The sequence below is a fragment of the Zootoca vivipara genome, chromosome 15 (genome assembly GCF_965207765.1).
Source record: "Zootoca vivipara chromosome 15, rZooViv2.hap1.1, whole genome shotgun sequence".
In the NCBI taxonomy this organism is placed as follows: Eukaryota; Metazoa; Chordata; class Lepidosauria; order Squamata; family Lacertidae; genus Zootoca; species Zootoca vivipara.
In genome coordinates, this window is record NC_142598.1 from 20,467,003 (window position 1) to 20,481,751 (window position 14,749).

Consider the following 14,749-nt stretch of genomic DNA (forward strand, 5'->3'; position numbering starts at 1 on the left):
TGAACCACTTGACGATTATCATACTATACGTCAGTGGAAATTCCAAAACTGTTAAACTAGCTTGAATTAGTTTGTATATAATTCTCAGGAAAGGTTTAGCTGTAATAGATCTGTTCTAAATTATGTTTCGGATAACTGGGAATAAGCCCTCTGTTCATGCACTCTCTTATCTTTCTAGTTAAGTCAAGAGTGCAATGAGAAACAACTACGGTACCTGGTTTGGGCAAGCTACATCATTCTGGAGCATCCAAACCAGAGAGCTTTACTATGCACAAACCCAAAATTAATGATAAAACCTCCAACTGAAAACCAGAATTTTACTCTTCAAACTGATCATGAAAAGGGAGGATAGAATGTACAAGCCCAAACCTCTAAAGCAGAGGGGGCTAACCTGTGCTCCCCTCCGAAGTTGTTGGACTCCAACTTCCATCAGCCCCAGGCAGCATGGCCAATAGTTGAGGGTGATGGGAGTTGTAGTCCAACATCTAGAGGGGCAAATATTAAGTATCCCTGCTATGAACCTTTGTTGCTCAGGGATGAAAGGAGTTGTACACCAACAATATGACTCTTTTGGTTTGGGCGACTGGAAACATGACATCTGAGCCAAGCTTATTTGTAACAGCAAAAAGTTGCTTAGAGAGAGGCCTACAGATTCTTGAGCTAGCATAATATCAGACAGGCATTTTTCTAGCTTAAAAAACAGAAAATACCTAGGTATGGCATGTCACATGTTTTCATTCCACTTTAACCAAATAAAATATTTACTCCAGTTCCTTACTATTTCAAAATGTATTTAGGAAATAAAAGTGATTATGAAAACAATGAAATGGAAAAAGCAAATTTCATTTTGGACATTGCAACAAAGAAGATGATGAAAATGTTTTACATGCACATACAAATGAATCTGAACCAGTATGTTGTGATTATAAAGAGCTTAATTTAATCAAACTGCAGCTAATCTACAGCAGAGCTAAATAATAAATTAAATATATTCCTACTACACAAATTGCTATAGTTTTAATTAACATGGTTATCAATAAATGATCATCAGTTCCCCCTGAACCTTGCTGGTTCTCTTCCCTATGGAGTTTTTAAGCCACTTTATTAAACAATTTTAAAATGCAGAAAATTTCACTAACAAGCATATAACGTTAAAAGCTCCTACCAATCTGCATCCCAATAAAATATCATAGGTAAGAACAGGCATCCACTCATGCAGTGGGTTCCCCCCCCTCCATTAGCCCCTCTGTGTGCCCCTAGAACCTGTTCCATATGGTTGAGGGATCCCCTAGAACAGATTTAGGGGGCAGGTTGTGGATGGAGGGGAGAAGAAAAACCGAAAGTCCTTCTGCATGAGCAGCTTTCTTTTGTGAATGGGTGGATATCACTGATGCTGCCCCATGTGGATACAGCATTTTGGATCATTCTTAAATATCAGCACTATTTTGAGACTTGCAGTTCAACTATTACATGAAACACTATGGTATTCTTCCCCAAAGCTTCGCCTACAGCTCCCCATCAGTTCTAACCAGCTAGGCCAGTGGTCAAGGATGACAGAAGCTGTAGTCCAAAAACACCTGGAGGGCATCAGGCTGAGGAAGACTACACTATAGCATCCAATATTACACCTTCCCTCTGCACTTTACAACATTATCTTATATTTTAAGAAGCATTTTTGCTCCTATTTTTCTTTCAACTCTACTGAGAGGCCTGCCTCTCTGTGCTGCATACCAAAATCCAATGTTTTGTTAAAAAATGTTTTATTTTGAAACTATGGGGTAACTCATACGGAGATTTCAGGGACAAAGGATTAATATATAATAATGGGTGATACGCAACCATCGTTCTGAGACCAGACCCACTGAAATCAATAGGTCTACTTTGAGTTTGATTAACATTGGATTTCAGCCAACATGCATATAGTAAAGATATAATCACTGCAAATATCTTATTAGATATATTAAGGGTGATATTCCAATTGTGCCTGACCGCTAGCAGAACAGACTTTCCTTTTCTCTCCTTTACCTGGCAGGCCCCCAGATATCCACCAAATCCGCTTCCAAGGGTTGGGAGAGGCTTTGGAGCAGATCTGAAGAGGGACATGAGGGGGTGCAGTAGGGAGGATAGGGGAAATTCTGCTTGTGCAACACTGGGTACCACCCTAAATCTTAGAACCGATTCACGCTGTCCTTTTTCCCCTTTATGCAAGAGGTTACAAACTGCTCTGGGGTATACACTTATGTGGGGAAATGTGCTGTAAACAAGTATTCCACAGATATAGCCAAGAGTGATTCATGTTGTTGTGTTTGCTGGGGGGCGGGGGGAGAGAGTCTTGTTACCTCCAAAATAACCCAGCCATGTTGGTTTATTATCTGAATGTACATGTTACTTTTCCTCTTGTGAATTTGGCCTGGTAACTAGATGAGGTGCTACTATCATCAGCCTGCTCACAGAAATCTAAACCTAGGTTTAGCAATGTTAAAGAAAAGACTTTGTTCGTTTTGACGTGGACGGGGGTGCTGCTGGAAGATGGAATGTGCTATAATTTGTGTGCAAACGCAAAGCATGCGATTCTCATATTTTAACGATATGGTCCCCTTAAACAGGGCCTTTTTTCAGCCAGAACTCAGTTCTGGCACCTGTTAGGTGGGCTTCATTGCCATTATAAGAGAACAAGGGAAGCGTTCATGGTGAGTTCTGGTACCTTTTTTTCCTAGAAAAATAACACTGCCCATAACATATTAATTGCAAATTTAACTAAATTGAAAACATGTTAAGAAAATTTCCTTGGAATATGATTGGGGAATTACCTTAGTCTATTTACTTTTACTTTTAAGCTACTACAACAGTAACACTACTCATGTGTGAGAGAAATGGACAAGGGAGAACTGGTCTTTAGAAGAGCAGATTCTTAAGAAAAAATAAGTTTTAATATTGAGATACACATACAATGTTACTATGAAATAGTATCTCCATCTCCATTTCTAGTTTTTAAATCTGTCTGGTTTTGACACATTAGATATCTTTTATCCCACTCTTTTAAGTATAGGAATAAGGATGGTTTTTCTGCAATTTTTCTCATCAAACTTACTTGCTTTTCACTTAGTGTAATGTGCTATATATTTTCATAGAATTGGTGCAAAGTACAGTCATTTTAACTGTCCTGCGGAACTCACTTGTACAACTGTTTTGTGATAATAACTTTCTAGGTTTGTACTTCAGCAAAAGAGGCTACATTATATGGGATATAGCCAGCACATGTCACCTACTACCAACCTGGTGTAAACCACATAAAATTTAGTCCCCAAAAGGGACTCTTGATGGAAGGAAGAGGAATTATGGGACAACACTGCAAAACTACAGATAGGACAAAGTTATTTAACCCATATCTGCAGCAGCTGCAGTTATAAATTACTTTAAAATCTATTGAAGTATCTGAGTTTCAGAAATGTTGATTATTCAAATCCAGTGAGAAATGTACTCAATATTTCTGAAAAAAACAGGCCACTAATATTTCAGAATTAATTTCAAAGTGGTGCCTGGTCTACTCAATCATGCCAGTGTAATTTGATCTAATCCATAAAATAGATCACTGACAGACATATATGCAGAAAGCCATTTTTATACTGATTTAGAGTATAATATTGAAACACACTGTACCAGACCTGTAGCAGAAATGTGCTTCTATTATTTATAAAATATAAAGTGCATTATTATCAAAATCACAAAACTGACAGACTTTCTGTCTGGACCATAGTTTTAAAAGAGAGGTCAAGGCTTTACTGTAAAATTCTCTCATGAGAACAGATAATTCAAGAGGTACAAATTGATTTTATCCACCCGGCCCTCCTAGATTTGTTTTTGGCCACGCTTTTTAGTGCAAATAAGCTTGTGTTTTTCTCAAGTTTAAGGGACATGGCATTTTTGGGGTGCAAAGAACAATTCTTTACATTATAACAGACCCTTCTGCAAACACTACTTGTTATTGCCACTCTCCAAAGATGGGGATGTACTGCCAGGTGTAAAAAGAATCTATTTCCCAAATTACCATTTAAGCTTTTAGCTTTGTAAATTGACTATATAACCCTTGGATATGACAATATGAAAGAAGCAGTTGCTTCCAATGGATAAGCCAAAATCACTGTATACTGTATATAGTAGATGGTCATTTATAGCTCATGTGTAGTCAGTCTCAGATGCTCACATGTGCATTTAATCAGTGCTTTTTTCCTTAAAAAATGTTTGGGGTACTCTCATTCTGACTCCAGAAAATCACCATTTTATAGTTTAAATTGGGAAAAATAAATACTGTACAGTAAATGGACGAAAGTACAAAGATTCACAAAATGTTTAGGGTTATGCATCCCCCAAGAAAAAAAGCACTGCATTTGTAATTAAGGGCATAGTTGATCTGAAGAAGACAACAACCTGCACCTGTAAACAGATGAAAACTGAGTCTTGTTTAGTGGAATGGGGATACAGAAATTTGGAGTGAGGGTGAGTACAGAATCCGTGGCAAAATCCAGAAAACAAGACTTAGATACAATGATGCAAAATTGCACATGCCAGTGTACAAACATAAATTCTGACTGAAGTGTAAAGATACCACTTCACAGCTATTTCCTTTTTAAAAACAGGAAAAATGCATTTTTTGACTACTAGTTAGACAATTTGTATACTTTTATCAATTGAAAGTTTATATGAAGAATGCAGGATATTTCAGTGAACCATATTTAACAGGATAGGATAAAGTTCCCATAAAACTCCAATAAAAATGTATTGACTGATATAAGAATTAAACATGTTGCATATTGAGGGGGAAGTTCCTCATAGTGAGACGAGAGTTGTGAGAATGTGAGCATCAGGAGTTTCTACATTCATGGATCCTGTATTTTGGAATCCAACAATATTACCATTACTACAGGCATTGGGACGTGCAGCACCAAATCAGCAATATGGTAATTTAGGCTTAGACAACTCACTATAATTTTAAAACATCACAAACAGTACATAGAACTCTTTCATTCAGATGTCTAATTTCTACCCCCAGAACATCTCTTAGTACACTTTTGTACTAAGATGAATGTATAACCTTTCAATGATATCATGGCCCAGTAGGCCACTACTAATTAAAATAACCAAATTGGAAATCTTAGTTTTAGGTTTGACATTACTCATCAATTGTTATTTCTGAAAATAGACCAAACACTGAATAGGTCCACTTTTTATATATTGTGAAACTCACCTAAAACAGTGAAATTAAAGTCCATACATCTTTCCCCCCTTCTCTGTCACAACTGTAACACACATTTCTAAATAAAAAAATTCCTTCAGTAGCACCTTAAAGACCAACTAAGTTTTTATTTTGGTATGAGCTTTCATGTGCATGCACTCATACCAAAAGAAAAACTTAGTTGGTCTTTAAGGTGCTACTGAAGGAATTTTTTTATTTTGTTTCGACTCAGACCAACACGGCTACCTACCTGTAACTAACACATTTCTAAAGTTCCTTTGGTGATTTTGGTGCAAGTTCACTTTTTTCTTTTCTTTATCAATAATCAACAGACAATTCTCCAGTCATCATCTTGGTATTTTTTAAAAATCTTCTCATGATTGGAACTCTTGTCTCTAGATATCACTCTACAGATCAAGATGTAACTCTACACAGCATTAAGCTGGAGGATCATGGGTTAATGATTTAACAAAAGAAGTGCAGATTGTGGCCTGCAATAATAATATAGATTTGAAATGTAAGATTTAAGGGAAGTGCTGATAGCTGTTATTGAATGCTTCAACTGCACCAGCGTATAACCAGAGATCTGTTTTGTACCAGTTAAGTGATGCACCAAAATCTCTCAAAGCATTTTCTTAAAGTATAAAGATAAAAACAACATTATTCTACTTCTTTTCCACACCACATACTTAATCTCCTTATTTTGAATTTTAATTCCAACCGTAACCACCTACTAAATTCCCACATCACAGCAACTTGCTGGAGCCCCTTAACACCACAAATACAAAAATAGTTTTTGAAATGTTGCAACATTATTTAAATAAAACTCTCCTCACATGATGTAAGCAGTCCATACAAATGGATGATTCATGATAAACATTACTCTCAAACAATCAAACATGTATTTATATTGTTGGGACACTTAAAATTAATGGGTTATCATAAAATTAGGTAACCATGAAATTACTGGCCAATACACTATAGAGGTTTGATCCCCTCTCCCCCACGCTTCCAAGATTTTTACCATAAAGTGACCAGCAGATAGTTATTCAAAGATACCTTTCCCAATACAAGTATTTAAAATTTAAAGATCAGTTTTGGTCATAAATGCTCTATGGTTAGTATTAGAAGACATTAATTTGATCTGCCTTACTTGTATCATGTTACACTGCAACACAAACCTGATACAGATTCTTTAAAAGGTCGTAATAAGAGATTTAGCGCTATTATACATAAGTAGTCTTTGAAGACTATGAAATTATTGGAATTTTCAGAATCATTGGGTGGTTAACTATTCTCAACTATTCTGTTAGAAATCACAGAGATGTTACTGGGTATAATTTAGTATGACAACCAAACCCTTGTAGTATTTTATATATTGGTGTTATCTAACAACAGGGAAGAACTTACAAAAAGAAAGGCATCTTCTTCCAAAAACTACATATCAGTATCTGTAGCCAATTTTCTATTTTGTTTCTTGGCCAGTTGAAACACATTCTAATCAAGACCCTCTTGTTCTTCTCCACTGTCCCCTCTTGTATCCATTCTTTTCTCTTTATGACCATTGTAAATTCTCCTCATCTCCTCTTCATACTTGATAAAGTTTTCCCCAAATCTTGTCCATGCTTTGTATGGGACAGTGATGGTGTTACGGTAGGGAGGCCTCACTTCACTTACCTTCAAAAAAATACCGTACCTGTTGGACCCCACATCAAAGTAGAACCTTTTGTTGTCTACCCTGAAGGAGGTCCCTTCTGGGAGTTCAGGAGGCTCATCACCTCCACTCCTCCTTTCTTCTATGTCTCCTTCACCATACTCTTCAATGAGCTGGACCAAAGCATCCCTGAACTCAATCATCCCCTGGGCTGGAAGAACAATAGTTTGTTCCTGCCCCAAACTGTGACCAAAATATCCTATCATGCCAGGTCCTCTAATCAAGGTCTGTCTAATCCGTAAGAAACGTCCACGTTGGTTCTCCTTCAGGTCTAGGTAATACTTCCTATTGTCTCTTTCAATATACTCAGTTTTTAAGACGCTGTGAAGATGCTCTTCTGAGCCAACTGATGCTGGAGGTGATGGTGGGTGATGGTGTTGCCGTCTTCTTGAATCTTGTTCTTTGCCATTACTGTGATCATTCCGATGACTCTGGCTGCCTTTTAGGCCCAAATGGGCATAGTGCTCTATGAAATCTCCCAGACAATCCTTTAGCTCAGAAGCTACTGACAAGGAGAGAGTCAGCTTGCTTTTCCTGATATTGTCCTGCCTGCCTCTTCCTATCCAGACTTCTGCTATCTTCAGAAAGCGGCCTCGGGAACTCTGTTTCACATCCAAATAAAACCTCTTTTTTTGGATGTCCACTCTTTTGGAGGCCAGCTCCTGGATCTCCATGCAGCCCGCCTGAGAAGAGGAGGCAGGATAATGATACTGCTGCTGGGACTGGGAGTAAATGCTCCTGTGTAGGCCAGAGCCCCCCACACTCCTTCCTCCTCCTCCTCCTCTGCCTCTCTCCATCTTTACCAATCAACTGAAAACAACAAATATATGACAAAGATGCATAACACCATAGACATCCAGCATGCCTATTCTGCTTTCCCGGCAATAGCCTCTCTGTACATAATTAATTTCACTAGAACGTTGCTCCAGTAACCCTCCTCTTGTCTTTTATTCTGACCCACAGTACTGTGGGAGTGAGGGAGAGAGAAACAGAGCACGTTCAACCCATAATAGCTATGGATGTTACAAGGGGCAGGGAGGGATTTGGAGCCTTTTCTGACAGGGATACATTGTGGTAAAAGCTTCACATGCAAAATTTCTGAAGGTTATTAATAATGTTAAAGAGAGAGCATAAATCTTAAAAAGAGAAAAGCGGTGATGTAGGGCTGCCATCCCCCTGCCCACCTTCACTGGCCCTGCTTGTGCCTTAAATAGCTTCCTAGCATATAGAAATTTAGCAGCTGCACCTTTTCCTAGCAAAGGGCCTATTATTTAGAAGACATCTGATAGCAGCCCTGTATTGGGAAGTTTTTAATGTTTGACATTTTACTATGTTTTTACATGTTCTGTAAACCGTCCAAAGTGGCTGGGGGAAACCCAACCAGATGGGTCGGGTATTATTATTATTATTGATAATAATCATAATAATAAATGATAGAAAAGCCTTCATTTGCTGAATTTCAGCATGTCAGGACTGGGATACCTCAGTTGGCACAGGACGAGGGTCTGAATCTCAGGGTCAAGAGTTTCAGGCTGGTGGGTTCGAGCCGCACATTGGGCAAAATATTCCTGCATCGCAGGATGGCGGGACTAGATGATCCTCGTTGTCCCTTCCAGCTCTATGATTCTTGGATACATGATCAGGGCCAGCAAAAAGGAAAGAAAAGGTAACCCTATACCAGCGCCCCTCTTCTGAAATTTCTGCATGTGCTGCTGCCGCCGCCGCCGTTCAAGGCACAAGGGAGGATGCCCTTTATTGGGGATGCAGGATATGGGGAAGGGGAAACCCCTGGAATAAAGGCCTGCAAAAGGCATAAAAATTGCCACCCTTCCCGATTACGGGCCTTCCCGCCACCACAAGCCTCTCTAACTGCTCGGCTGCCCCCCCCCACTCCGCCCCGTCGCCCTCGGCAACAGCCTCCCAGGGTCAAAGCCAACCCCGTTTTTGCTACCTCCGGGAGCAACCCTCCCCCACCCCTCCGCCTGACACAGCAGGTGACTATTCCCACGGACACCCCCTCATCTCCTCAGGCCGACATACACGGCGCTCTCCGTGCTGGGGGGGGGGGGCTCACCGAGCTCACCCGCCGCCATGACACGCAGGCTAGGCGGGCGAGGCGAGCGTCAGGCAAGGGGATACTTACTCCATCTTTTCAGCCGCCCCTCGCCGACTCGCTTCCTTCCTTCCTTCCTTCCTTCCTTCCTTCCTCCCTTCCTTCCTTCCTCGCTCGCCAGCTAGCCAGTCAGCCGCCGCTGGCCCCCGCAGCGCTCGCCTTCCCCGCGCTGCCGCCCGCAGGGAGCCGGATGGGAGCATCCCCGGACGGGCAGGTCCTACCGCCCGCCCGGCTCCCCTCCCGCCTCCTGCCGCTTCAGGTCCGTTTCCTCCGCCGGGAAGCCGGGACGGAGCCCACTCCGCGCAAGTGGACGAAAGGAGCAGGGCAACGAGCGGGGAGAGGGGCCGGGGGTTCGTTTCCCGTCGCCAAAGCGTACCGGCCTCCTCTCCCGCCTCCCCTCACAGAACCGCAAACTACAAGCCCCAGAATGCCGCGCGGGTGCCAGAGGCCGGCGGGCGTGGAAAGCGCTACGCGCATGCGTCTCACCTCATTTCACCTTCTAGAGTTGACAGCGGCGGAAAAGGGAGGGAGGGCGAAGGGCTGGGCTGGAGAGGCGGCCGTAGCGACGTCATTCTTTTGCGACAGTAGCGTAGGCTGCTCCTGACGGCTTTTAGCGGGTCTGGCGGGAAAGGTTGCTAGGATGAGGGTGAGGTTTGTGCTATGAAGCTGTGCAGTGGGGAGGATCCCAGGGAAGGCTTAGATTAGGTGAGTTTTCCAACGCCGAGCCTTATTCGGACTGGCAGTGTCAATGAATGGGTTGAATAAAGTTGTACGTACATGCAAAAATTGATTGTGTAACTTCTGGGCCCTCTACACTGGTTCCATACTCGTATAGTTACTTAAGTTTGCAATGTTGTTAGGTTGCACATCTATGCACTTACCTGGCAGCAAGTTATATTTTATAAAACGGGAGGAGGGCTTACTTCTGGGGAAACGTGTATAATATTAGGCTGCAAGATTACAATATTCCGAAGCACACTTTCTGTGGAATAAATCCTTTTTACCTATCATAGATCTATATCTGGGTATATGTATCTAATACTGCTCTTCTGCGAGTTGGTTACCTTGTTTATGCATATACAGTATTTAACCATGAAGCTGAATGTGTGAACTGACTTCTTTGGGGGTGGGGAATGTGTTCTGTGTTTGTGATGATAAACATATGCGGGTGATGTGTGAATCCTCAAGGTGTCTAGATCTTTTAAACACCTGCTCTTTTTGAACTGCCAGAGGAGGTGACCGGACATAGGTATGGATCTCTTTAAAATGTAGAAGTACTCTGATTTTAGCATGGTGTAAAGTAGTGTGGGTTTTTTATTATTATTTCCCAATGTGTCCTTTGCAGGAAGTGTGGCTTTTTCCCTGTGGAAACCAAAATATGGCCACAATCTTATAATTGTTTTCCTGAGTGTATGGGTTATTGAGCTCAATGCAACTTACTTCTGCCAAAGGTTGTGAGCAAAAGGGAAGCAAGCTTCACATTGGGGCCTGCTTGAAATGTTTCCTCTGTTAAATTTTTGCAATGTTTCAGTTAGAAATAATGTTAGGCTTCTTACCTGTGCTTACCTGTGCTTCATGAGCTAATAGCGTGAACCTAACCATGTCCACCCAGGAGTAAGTGTTATTAAATTAAATGGGGCTTATTCCCACATAAATAGGATTATGATTGCAATTTAACAGTTCCTCCTTTGAATCTTTTACAGTTAAGCAATATCCTTTCTTTATATTGTTTACTTATGTGGAAAACTTATATTCTGACTTTTCCCCAAATAACTGATTGGAATAGATCGACTTTTGCCACACAAATCATTTCAGATTAGACTGAGCCAAGTTGCATACTTGTTATTTCTTCTATTTCAGTTAACATACAAATCCAAACAAATAAATTTGATAGGAATATGGATTCTTCATCAAATAAACTACCTCAGTGGATGACTGAACAGGCCAAAGGGGACAAAAAGGTAGGGAATGGGAATATGCTTGATTCACACAAGAGAACAAGAATGAAAAAAGCAGTAAAAAGTGGCAGACTCTGAAATGCAGCACTGATTGTACTTCTTTGTCCAGTTTCTAATAGCAAATCACATAGAATTTTTCCATTTCACTATGTCTTTAAAACTACTGCATTTCTTAGATTTATTATGTACCAAATTGTGTTGATGTTAGCTTGATACCATCGCTCATGAGGACTGGTTGTTGTGATTGCATGACCTGAAACAGAACAGTCATCAGTGACTCTCCTTAAGGTTTGCAGGTTGAATAGTGGAGATTGAGTTGATGACATGGCTTGTGGTGACATAGCAAATAATCTCTGTGTTGGAAGATGTATATGTTTTACATATACATGGGGCAAAGCATTTTCTTGGTATGCATTGGATGCATTAACTTCTCTAATTACCTACCAACAGAAATTGTTGGGATGCTTTTGTAACCTGGACAAGAAGGCAAGTGCACTGTGACCTATGCCAGTATGATTGATCTGAAAAACCATTTCTTAAACATCCTTTACAACAAGCTCTCTTTTACATTTTATGAACCAGAATAATCCAGTCCATCGGAGTGTCCTGGAAGACAACCTTCCCTTCTTAGAATTCCATGGTTCCGTTGTTTACAGCTATAATGCAAACGATTGTTCCTTACTCTCAGAGGATATTGTGTAAGAGAATGAAAGTTTAATTTAAACTGCTAACCCTATGGCATCTCATTTTTGTAAGCTAAAAACCCAAAGATGTTATGTTCATTAGGCTGTTATAGACAAATCTGGTCCAAATGTGGGAGCCACCTCCAAAATCTAGGAATAAGGGCCATTAATTGAAAGAGGTATGATGTCTTCAATATTTTCTCTCTCTCTCTCTCTCTCTCTCTCACACACACACACACACACAATCAATAAAAAAAATGAAGGACACCCCCCTGCAAAGATTTATATAGTCTTTCATGTCAAGTTAGTACTAAGGATCCTTGCAAGTACTAGTTCTGGCACAGAACTGATAAAATAGTCATGCAGTATTTATTGAAAAAGAAAAGACACTAACAAATATTACCTGTGCAAACCTATGCCCTCTAGGTTTAGAAAGGCTTGCTTCTGAATAATCCTGCACAGGATTGCACTGTACTAATCTTGTTAATACCTTTTATCTTCTAGTACAACCTTATCTTATGGAGCTGCGTTAGGATTTGACATTGAATGGCCGCCATGCTACACTAAAGGGAAGGAAGGCAAAGTTGCTTTAATCCAACTCTGTGGATCTGAACAAAAGTGCTATTTGTTTCACATCTCTTCTATGTCAAGTCAGTACTGTGCTAGTTAATCTCTCAACAAAATGTGCTTGTTAAGTTGTCCTTTCATCTAAGCTGTAGCTCTGTTTGCTTTGTCGAACACAATTTATTTTGTAAAGTTCACAGGTGTCAGTTTAGCGTAACAATTTAGATCGCTTCATTCTGTTGAGGGAGGAGAGAGTAGGATTCTTAGTGCAGAAGGAAGTACAGTTGGAATGTATCATTTCACAGCATATCTCTGCCTGTACAATGCCACTTCTTTTATTTCCCAGGTCAAAAAGAAGCAATGTCTGGAAATGGGCATTCAGTATTTTTCTGCTGTGTAGGAAAGACATGTTCAGATTTCCTGCTACTGCTTTTCTTGGTTTCCAGGGCTTTCCAGGTCCAAAGTGGTGGTAGAAAGAAAATATTATAGCAGCTACTTGTTGAGAGTGCTTTAAAAATCAATCCCTCTTCCCAGGGACCTCTGGGAATTGTAGCTCTCTGAGGGAAATCCTAACTCCTCTGTGCACTCTGGACAAACTATATTTCCCATGTTTCTTTGGGTGACGCCATGAATGTAGAAAGTGGTATCATAGTGCTTTAAATGTGGGCTGCTGGTGGGACCAAAGACTGTGTGGCTGTTCCTGAACCGGAAAAAATTAGTTTTGACTACAGTTTTCTGTTTCTAGCAAGGGATTTTGGGGGACACCAATTCCTCAGCTGCTGGTGTTTCTTCTCCTCACTTAGGTCAGGTTGTTTGGGGAGGTGACACTGGTTTCTTCATGCTTGTTTCCATTGCTCCCACTGAGTCTGTGAACCAAAGCTCAGTGCTTCAGATTCTACTATCCATTATGTATCAATGCATACAACTTTGTTTCTGGGCTGAACCTAAGTTCTTTTGAATTTGTGAGCAGTAGTATCTCTAGATCAGCTGGTGAATATGGTCAGAATTCTCTTGAATGGAAGGGTGGGGTAAAAAAAAGTAATGAAATATTCTGTTTTTTATCCAGCACTTCTAGCTGAAAATATCTTCTTCTTTTTTTGGTGGGTAGGTAATTTAATGTATAGCTGAGGTGGTGCAGTTGTAATAGAGACCAGAACAACATATAATTTACTTCTTTCTTTCTTTTTAAAAGCATTGTGAGAAGCCTAAGGTTACGTTAAATAGGTAGCATATACATTCCTTAAGTGGTTATTTTAAAAATGTGCATACTTGATCTTTTCAGACTTTCCTTTGGCACTAAAAAAATTGCTTGAAAGTAACACTATTAAAAAAGTTGGGGTTGGCATTGAAGGGGATAAATGGAAGCTGCTGCGTGATTTTGAAATCAAATTGGAGAGCCTTGTGGACCTGGCTGACCTTGCTAATGAAAAGGTAATAACTCACTCTTTGCTATTAGTGTGGATATTCAACAGAGAAGTTATAGAAAATCAGCTATGTAGGTGAGAAAGCCCTATGCTGTGTATTTAGACTAACATTGCTGAATGAATCTCCTGCACCTAGTGATATTTTAAATTTTAAATGTAAAACACGATAAAATGAAAATGGATATCACATGATGAGATCCTTTTAGGATCAATGTTCATATTGTGCCAAATACTTTCTTCTCCTTCGCTTTTGCTTATTGGACTGTATTTCCATTCTGCATTATATGAAACTTTGTGATTTTTAAAATAATAATAATATTGAGGATCTACTATGGTTGCTGGCCTCAGATCAGCCTAGTGCAAAGAATTCATTTCCCAGACTACGAATCTATAGGAATTTAGAGAGACTGAGAATGGAACATCTCAGTAGCTAGACATTTCACTTTCCACAAATCTGGGATGACCCTTCTTGCTTGTCACTTGAGTATTGTTTGGCCAGGGTTCATTGAATTCTCATGTAATGTGTTGGGTTTCTGGAACTCCCAGCTCCAAAGACACAAAACACAGGAACATAGGAAGCTGCCTTATACTGAGTCAGACCAATGGCCCATTTAGCTTAGTATTGTCTTGTCTACATTCGCCGGCAGTAGTTCTCCAGGGTTTCCAGAAGGGATCTCTCCCAGCCCTACCTGGAGATGCCAGGGATTGAACTTGGGGCCTTCTGCCTGCAAGGCAGAGGCTCTATCTCTGAGCTATGGCACACCGAGCCTCATGCAATGAATATTTTCAGCTAATGATACAGAACTTTACTTTTATTCAGCTGATACATCTATTCATTGTGGCACACTGTCTTGCCAAATGCAAGGTGGTTCTTTTAAAAGAGATTCAGAAGCAATACAAAACACAAGTGAGTGAGAAGAAGGTTTTATTCCTAAACAACAAGCAATATATACTGCACATAAACTTCTATCTGCCACTCGGAAGCCCTCAAGATGTGAAGTGACTCCCCCAGGTAGCCTCAGTTTGCACAGCCCTGCAGCCAATCAGTCCGTGCACAAGC

General features: G+C 40.4%; 2 protein-coding genes across 4 annotated transcripts in view; one reads left to right on the forward strand and one right to left on the reverse strand.

The window, feature by feature from the left end:
* Positions 1-5,216: 5,216 nt before the first annotated feature.
* Positions 5,217-9,494, reverse strand: PURG (purine rich element binding protein G). Of its 2 annotated transcripts, none has more exons than XM_035140959.3 (2): positions 9,091-9,494; positions 5,217-7,757 (listed from the first exon to the last, which is right to left on the reverse strand). In XM_035140959.3, exon 2 carries the CDS (start codon positions 7,742-7,744, stop codon positions 6,731-6,733), a length of 1,014 nt encoding a protein of 337 aa, XP_034996850.1. In that variant the 5' UTR covers positions 7,745-7,757; positions 9,091-9,494; the 3' UTR covers positions 5,217-6,730. The 2 variants fall into 2 exon arrangements, with proteins under 2 accessions (XP_034996850.1, XP_034996853.1); XM_035140962.3 differs by having other exon boundaries at positions 5,217-7,630; positions 9,091-9,420.
* A 139-nt stretch (positions 9,495-9,633) lies between these two features.
* WRN (WRN RecQ like helicase) overlaps positions 9,634-14,749 on the forward strand; it is a 52,294-nt gene continuing 47,178 nt past the window's right edge. The window contains exons 1-5 of one of the 2 annotated variants that reach the window (XM_035141053.3): positions 9,634-9,765; positions 10,921-11,021; positions 11,601-11,716; positions 12,206-12,351; positions 13,548-13,696. In XM_035141053.3, the coding sequence (XP_034996944.3) occupies positions 10,959-11,021; positions 11,601-11,716; positions 12,206-12,351; positions 13,548-13,696 (474 nt within the window). In that variant the 5' untranslated portion in view covers positions 9,634-9,765; positions 10,921-10,958. Of the gene's footprint in view, positions 9,766-9,810; positions 9,830-10,920; positions 11,022-11,600; positions 11,717-12,205; positions 12,352-13,547; positions 13,697-14,749 lie in introns of those variants that run through there. The other variant, XM_088659055.1, reaches the window with a different exon arrangement.

Excerpts from the sequence above, each read along its gene's own strand:
- PURG (XM_035140959.3), bottom strand. The coding sequence starts at position 7,744 with ATGGAGAGAGGCAGAGGAGGAGGAGGAGGAAGGAGTGTGGGGGGCTCT.